The sequence below is a fragment of the Cibotium barometz genome, chromosome 49, assembly GCF_041138505.1.
Source record: "Cibotium barometz isolate CiBa-2024 chromosome 49, ASM4113850v1, whole genome shotgun sequence".
NCBI lineage: Eukaryota > Viridiplantae > Streptophyta > Polypodiopsida > Cyatheales > Cibotiaceae > Cibotium > Cibotium barometz.
The window spans coordinates 45,670,081-45,677,960 of NC_141094.1; the positions used below are offsets into that span (position 1 = coordinate 45,670,081).

The window sequence follows — 7,880 nt, forward strand, 5'->3', positions numbered from 1 at the left end:
TAGTTCTTGTAGTCTTTCTTTTTGCTAAAAGTATGTGGTACCAATTTGTGTATGTCACTTCTTTATATTGATGGTCCTTTGGTACTCATTGCTATTAGATGGCACTTGCAAACCCTCCTTATGAGGAGATTATTCTTCCTTCTGGGAAACTTGCTCGGCAATGTCGAGTCTCAGATACGTGTCCTAGATGGAACACGAACTATATCAAGAGAATTCATATGATTCGCCACTTGAAAGTCGACCATGGCTTAGAGGTGGATATCCCACTTCAAAAGATAGGACGCCCCTTGGTTGGGTGGTGGAATGCAAGGAGCTTCAAAGAGTGCTGCAAAGCAATCAAAGACAAGGTTTCTAGATGCACAACGTAAATTTCAAATCAACATGAAAAACAATGAAAAGAAACAAAGACTTTTGGCCGAAGATGCTTGGGAAAAGAAAGCTCCATCCAACTTGTCCAAGAGAGCCTATAACATGCAAAAGGAAGCATTCATCGAGGGATTTGTTGCCAAGGGCATGGAACAATACATGGCGAACAAGGAGAAACGCATTCAAGGGATTGAACGGCGCATTAAAGAGGGATATTCCAGACATGTGAGATTTTCTCTTGTCCTATTAACCTTAATTGTGAAATATATATATATCATGAATATTATTAAGCTTTCATTTTGCATCTTGTAGCGACGCAAAAAAGAAAGTGATGATTGTGACAATGATGATGGTGAAGTGGCTTCTCAACGGATGGAAAACCTCGATGAGGACATATTGACAAGCGACAAGGATGAAAATAAAAAAGAGTCTCCTCCTTTGGTATGCAAGAAATGATTTTTTGATTTTTTTAACTTGTTTGTTGTTTGTTTTCTTTACTTTCATAACATGCCACTCTCTTGAAGGAAATCATTAATGAGGCGAACCATGAGCATGTGGCTCCATCTCAAGTGAAGAAGAGACAAAAGTGTGTTGTTTTTTCTCCTTTGAAGGTAAGAGATGGATGTACTAGTTGGTCAAAGGGCTTCTGATGTACTAGTTAGTAAGAGGGCTTCTTTGTAAACATGGTACTAACCTTAAATTGTATTTACCATGAAACTTTGTAATCTTCCAATTCAAAAGACTCGATCAAAGAAAAATGTTCAAATCCATGATAGTGAAGGCTCCTCACATGGAAACAAAAATATCGATGAGAAATGTGGAATTCGAGGGAAAAGCCTCCCTTACAATGGTATGAAAATACTACTCTTCAACCTTTGTACTACTTTATTTCTTGTTTTCCTTACACTAATATACATAAATATGCTTTGTTTCTTGTTTCCTCACTTTAGGAGAAAATTGTCAACAAGGAGGCTCATGTAGTGCTCTCTAAAAAAAGTAAGAAACGGAAGAAGGTAAGGGGTGGAAGATGTCTCTCTGTACACAATTTAAGAGTAGGCTTTATTTTACATACCATGGCTCCTTATGTCAACTCTTGTTTGTTTGAACTTGAAGGGGATGGCTTGCAATGTAAATGCATCTTATGTTGATATTAGCTCTCCGAGTGAGAGTAAGCCTTCAAATGTAATAATAACAATATCCACTAGTGAGATTAAGACGCACAATGTCTTGGGCAAGGTAAAAGATCTAAGTGCGGTCTATGAAAGGTATACTTTATATAACTCTATGGCTTGAATATTGAATTATCTTAACATATGCATGGTTTTAATCTACGCAAGGATTGATTTTTTGGTTATGTAGACTTCAACACGGAGAGACTATTCACGTACACTCTACACGTTGGGGATTCATTGCCGAGGTGGATGTGCAATTAGCCAAGTCAATCATGCATGTGGAAGCGTCTACTCGTGTGCTTAACCTATTTGCCATGTCGGTAAATTTTTTAATTCTGAAATATAGCTTTTGGATTTGCAGTTCAAAGATGCTTAAAGCATGTTGATTTTGTAGGTGGATGGAAAAAACCCTACCTGTAGATGCTCTGGAGAAGGTTTCATTCATGGATAGTTTGTGGTATGACTATGTGGCTTCACGGCGTCCAACGAGGAATACTTCATTGCAAAATTTCTTTGGACATATTGATCTGAGCAAGCATGTGTTCTTGTTTCTACCTCTAGTACATAGGTAAAGTCAATAGTTTACTCATATTGATGCATGTGTTCTTGTTTTTGTCATGAGTAGACAAAGCACTTACAACTTCATGTTTTTCAGGCACCACTGGACTCTTTTTGTGGTCTATAATTCCCATAGCATGAAGGTGAGAGGCTTGTCATCGAGAAAAAATATTCTCCTGCACCTAGACTCACTGCATGTAGGGAATTCAGGCGAGTATGTTTCCATTGTGCAACGGTAAGACAAGAGCTTTACTTTGAAGTTCATGAATCCATAATGCTTGGGTAAATGCTAACTAACATTTTACATCTATATATTATTAGAGTTCTTGAGTCAATTTCTTCAAGTTGCACACATGGACCATTACAAGAGTCTCTTGCATGCCCATCCACTGGGTTTGAGTTGAAGTGTATAGAGGTATGTGAAAATTAATTTTGGCTTTCAATATTGTGTCCTTTATATAGCATGATATATGGCATTTTTTGGATTCGATCAATTGAGACATATGTAGATAAACATTGTAGGTGCCAAAACAACCAAACGCAATTGATTACGGATTTTATGTAATGGCATTTATCAAGAAACTAATCGATGGGAGCCTTATAGATACACCTCCAAAGCATTGGGTATGCACATGCTTATTAAAAAGCTTCCTTACGAAATCTCTTGCTATGTATGAGCTAAATGTGAATTTGGTGTTCTAAACTCTAACATTGCTTTTTTCCTTGTGTAGCTATCAAAGAAGTGGTTCGACCATGGATATGTCATGAAGTTGAAGGATGAGTTCAGTTCTTGGCTCAGCCATGTATTGGACGAGCATCTGCCCTTAGCATCGTGACCTTCTTAGTTTGCTATGTTAGTTTTTTGGGCACTTAGTCAATGGAAGGCTTATGCCATTTTATGATATATGACATTGTATGTCTCCACAATAGTGAAGATAAGTCTTATTTTGGGATTTTATAGTTGGTAGAAAATTACATTTCGAGATAAGTTGTACACTTCTTGAAAGGCTACACTTCCATGGAATGCTAAATGTTTTGGTTGTAAAGATTTTGTATTAGATGAGTTCAATACATGTGTCAATGCAGTAGTTATTTTTGGTTTACTCCTTGGTTATTACTTTATGCAAAACTGCGCTTTGTATCGATGTGAGGCTACTTGCAAACCTCATTGTACTTCCGCTTGTCCTAGTTTTTGCATAGTCCTAGTTTACTGCACAGTCCTAGTTTTTGCACAGTCTTAGTTTACTACACAGTCCTAGTTTACTACAAAGTCCTTACAATCACCATATAAACAAGACATGATCTTGCATTGCAAGCTTGTACTTCCGTTTGTACTTTCACTTGTCCTAGTTTTTGCACAGTCCTAGTTTACTGCACAGTCCTAGTTTATGTGAAAACGCTTACCACAAGGACAGATCATACACACATCCAAATGCTTACCAATGAGAGATCATACACACTTACCAATGAGAGAGATCATACATACATCCAATGCCACACAAATACTTCCATTTGTACTTTGGCAGGTCCTAGTTTTTGCACAGTCCTAGTTTATGTGGAAAGGCTTACCAATGAGAGAGATCATACATAGATCCCATGCCACACAAATACTGAAAAATAAGATAGTACTTGCCACCATTTCACAACATTTGTACTTTGGCTTGTCCTAGTTTTTGCACAGTCCTAGTTTACTGCACAGTCCTAGTTTATGTGGAAAGGCTTACCAATGAGAGAGATCATACATACATCCAATGCCACACAAATACTGAAAAATAACACAGTACTTGCCACCATCCTCATATATCAAGTGTACAATAGCATAAGTCTAATGCGCGATGCGTATATCTTTTCGAGGACTTGTCCACTTGGAAGAGTCAAAGAAAAGTGTCTCTCCTCATCCTTACAATCACCATACAAACAAGACATTATCTTACATTGCAAGCTTTGTAATCCATCGCATAATAGCACATCCTTGTTTATGAGGATGCCTTCAACACCGACGGGAGCATGTCTTTCAGTTAAAGGCAATAAACCATGGCAAGTGTGACAAGAGAGGGTAGAAAGGGGGTCTACCAACAATGTTTTTATGTAGCAATGTGGGCACCAAATACGTGGTCTTTTATCAAATTGAATACGATGTCTACCACGTTAATGTTTTCTTCTCAATACACCGGTTACATGAGCTCGTTTGTGGGGGGGACACAATTCAGCTTCCTGAAATGAAGTTGGAATGGTATTGAAAGGCACTCTTGGCCTTCCATGGCCAAGCCTAGTTGTCGTCACATGTGCTTGAATTTGACGAACACTCCCTCTTGTAGGCATGTCAATCTCCTTTGGCTTGATAAGATTTGAAAGGTACTCCTTTGAGGTTTGTAGCTGTGTCAAGCATAATTCTTTTTCTGTAGAGTCCTTTGTGTCCAATTCTTCCTCTATTTGACTTAAAATTCTTCTAAATTCCTCAATGCAGAGATGAATGTCTTCACTTGTGTTGGCCTCTTTCATGTTCCATCTGATTACAAGGGCTTGCAGAAGTCTCACAAATCTCATGATCCATAGAAACCATTCCCAAGGTGCGTGCATTGTCAATAATGGGAAGAAAGTTGTATAACTCAGGAAAGTGATGCCTCATTATCAATCTTATGCCATATAAGTGCTTGCAGTCACTTGTCCAATCGGGGCAATCACAATAATTAGATTGCATACTCACATGATACCATTGGCTTGAAGAAGAGGTGCTTTGAATCTTGAACGACAAGGCCATTTCATTGATAACTTTCAACGATGAGGGGTCACTTTCAAATCGTTGTAATATTCTCTCCCCAGCATACAACCTTGAAGTGTGCATCTTTGACGATCCACGAATACTAAAGCGCCCAGAATCGGCTAGATCAAGAAATACAAATATCAAGAAGAGGATTTAAGATACTTTAAATGAATACAGCAAAAATGTTAAAAGAACTAGTGATATTACCTATTTCTTGCTTTTGCTTGAAGAACTCAAGCATAGTTTCACCCATGCGCCTGCCAGTCTTTGAATCGCCCACAAGAGCATGTATAAGTTCAAGCATGGACCGGTTGATTTGTGCATCCAAGAGAGTGTATTTTATGTACTGCCATAGGCGCTCCACCAAGTTAGTAGTATCAACATTCCCATAAGAGAACAATCGGCCAAATTTTGGCCATCGCCTTCGCCATACATAAGTAGACCCACACCAACCATTTGTTACATATCGAATGATATTGTCATGTGCATTGTAACATTGTAAGAAATGTTGATACTTCTGTTCAAATTCCATTTCTGTAACCGAGTGCATGAGATTTGACATTGATGTGTAGATCTCATCTTGCAGTTCTTTGGGAACCTACATTTTTCACATTTTTGTTAGAGGTTAAATTATAACCCAAAACTCATATTAAATAAAATATCCTAAGCTACTCTCAATTACGCAGTCCTAGGTTAATGCACAGTCCTAGTTAATGCACAGTCCTAGTTTACTATCTAGTCCTAGTTAATGCACAGTCCTAGTTTACTATCCAGTCCTAGTTTACTGTATACCCACAGTCCATAGCCTTGAAATATTGCAATCTCTTACTTGTGGTAACAAATTCTCAACCCAAGCTTTCTTAGCATGGAACCAACATAGGATGACATGGCATGCAACTTGTTGGCAAGTTTCTTGCTCTTGTTGAACCCAACAATGGGGATCTTCGTCAACCACCTTAAGCAATGGCTGTAGTTCTTGTGGACACTTGTCAATGACTAGAGCTGTAGGACGAATATCTCCCATTCTTGAAAAAATCATTTTCATAGTAATCTCCAAGGCAATGCTCTCTTGATGAGAGCCTGGGTCATTAGTGCACATCATTCACCACTGGAATGCCAACTCCATGTTGGTTTGGTAGTACAGCTGCATATAATGGTAGGCCAAATTTATTTGTCTTGAAAGTACTATCAATAGCCCATGAGTTATGCAAGGAGAATCGAAGTGCCATTTGTAACATCCACGTATCTTGAATAATAAGAATGAATGGTTTGTCTTTGTCTTCCTTTGCTTGAGGATTGTAGGGCTGACAATATAGCACCTATATCCACGAAACATGCATTTAAGAATGTATGGTAAGAAATAAAGGAACTCCAATGATGTCAAGAAAAACCACCAAACTTACCTTGTTTTGTGTCTTTAGTTTCAAGCATTCCATGTACATCAATGCCCAATCATCTTCTGTAGCTTTGTCTGCAATAACATGAATGTCAAGAATATCTATTCACATAGAAAAGAAACCAAGAATGTCAATGAGTATTAGAATGCTACCTTGATTGCGTACTTGGTATGACAACATGGAGACCTCTTTTGGAATCATGAAAAACCTAAAGATCGTGCGATCTAGGTCTGAAGATTTCTCCATATGCAATCTCTCTTTTGAGAGTGACATCCTTGCTACATGGCGAGAGCTACCAATGTCAAAAAAATCCTCTATACAACGCTCAATGACAATAGGATGGACTGGCAAATGATATAGATCATTTCGAGTGCCAAGAACATGTCCCTTATGAGAAGCATATAATGAAATAATTGCTTTGTCTTTTGTATTCAAATACTCCACTTGTACCTTAAATGGACAGTGACATTTCTTTGAGGTCCTCAATCTCCTTAGTGTCCCCTTTTGACTAGGTTCTCCACCTCTATGGCACAAGTAATCAACAACCCTCTTTGATGGCCCTTGGTTTTTTGTTGAGCGAACTTTTACAAGCCTCACTTTGTGCTCTATCATTATCTCTATCAAATGCCTCTCCACATTAGAGCTATCAATATTCAAAATGGTCGTGGGTTCTCTTTTTGGGTTCTTTTGAAGTCAATGTGGAATAGAATCTCCATCAACTCCTTTTACCATGTTTCTGCAAGCACAAGAATTAATGAAGTCCTTTACATAAGAAATAGGGATTCCATGTTGACGAATGTCAACACACCATGTTTCTTTAATGGTTTCAAGGGTTTCCTTTATCCCTCTATGATCTCCACACTCCAATATATTATGACATGTCATGACAATATTTTCCCATTCCTCTATGCATGATATCCTTAAATTTGGAAATGACTTTAAGCAAAGCACAAGGGAGCCATCTTGATTTTGATCCAAGCAAAGGTTTTCCTTCATTCGCCTCCATTTCTTCAGATCAAGGATTCCTCTAGAATCGAAAGTCTTAAGACTCTCAATGGTCATCGACAAATTCCCTTGAATAACACTGACCATCACATCATAACTTCTCCTATCAAAGGAGAAATATATAGGCGATAGATAAAGCAGTGGATTAAGTGACTCTTTGGCACTTTCTTCAATTTCTTTGCTTTCAACCCTTTGTGCAAAGAAACCATCCTCTTCTTGACTCCAACTAGATTCTTGGCTACTTGTATCAGGCACCAAGTATTCTTCGATCGTAGTTTGCTCACTTGGGTCATCTTCAATCCCAGGATCTTCAATCCACAAGCTCATCCTACACACACATGGACATATTTAGAAAGTTATCATGTTTGAAAAAGGAAAAAAATTTTCTTAATATAATGCTATTCATCTATCCCTTTGACCGTCGTAGTTTGCTCACAGTCCTAGTTTACTACACAGTCCTACTTTCCCTACTTTTCTTAGTTTACTGCGCAGACCTTGTTTTTTGATTTTTCTACCACATATCAAATAGACTGAGTGATTTAGAGACAAGGGAGAGAGAGAGAGAGAGAGAGAGAGAGAGAGAGAGAGAGAGAGAGAGAGAGAGAGCAAATTACCTTC

The 7,880-nt window shown here is 38.2% G+C and overlaps 2 protein-coding genes and 1 long non-coding RNA gene across 3 annotated transcripts; 2 read left to right on the forward strand and 1 right to left on the reverse strand.

The window, feature by feature from the left end:
• The first annotated feature begins 381 nt into the window (after nt 1–381).
• LOC147610642 (uncharacterized) lies at nt 382–2,110 on the forward strand. The gene is made up of 7 exons (XM_086786597.1): nt 382–591; nt 679–807; nt 891–977; nt 1,108–1,260; nt 1,317–1,379; nt 1,480–1,631; nt 1,933–2,110. The coding sequence occupies exons 1-7, from the start codon at nt 382–384 to the stop codon at nt 2,108–2,110; spliced, it is 972 nt and encodes a 323-aa protein (XP_086642723.1).
• On the forward strand, nt 1,764–3,026 carry LOC147610643 (uncharacterized). The gene is made up of 5 exons (XR_015264008.1): nt 1,764–1,854; nt 1,933–2,106; nt 2,233–2,331; nt 2,418–2,720; nt 2,828–3,026. It is a non-coding gene; the product is annotated as an uncharacterized LOC147610643 (long non-coding RNA).
• Nucleotides 3,027–4,244: 1,218 nt separating this feature from the next.
• Nucleotides 4,245–5,899, reverse strand: LOC147610644 (uncharacterized). Its single transcript, XM_086786598.1, has 4 exons — nt 5,690–5,899; nt 5,068–5,458; nt 4,928–4,979; nt 4,245–4,605 (listed from the first exon to the last, which is right to left on the reverse strand). The coding sequence occupies exons 1-4, from the start codon at nt 5,897–5,899 to the stop codon at nt 4,245–4,247; spliced, it is 1,014 nt and encodes a 337-aa protein (XP_086642724.1).
• Between the last annotated feature and the right edge of the window lie 1,981 nt (nt 5,900–7,880).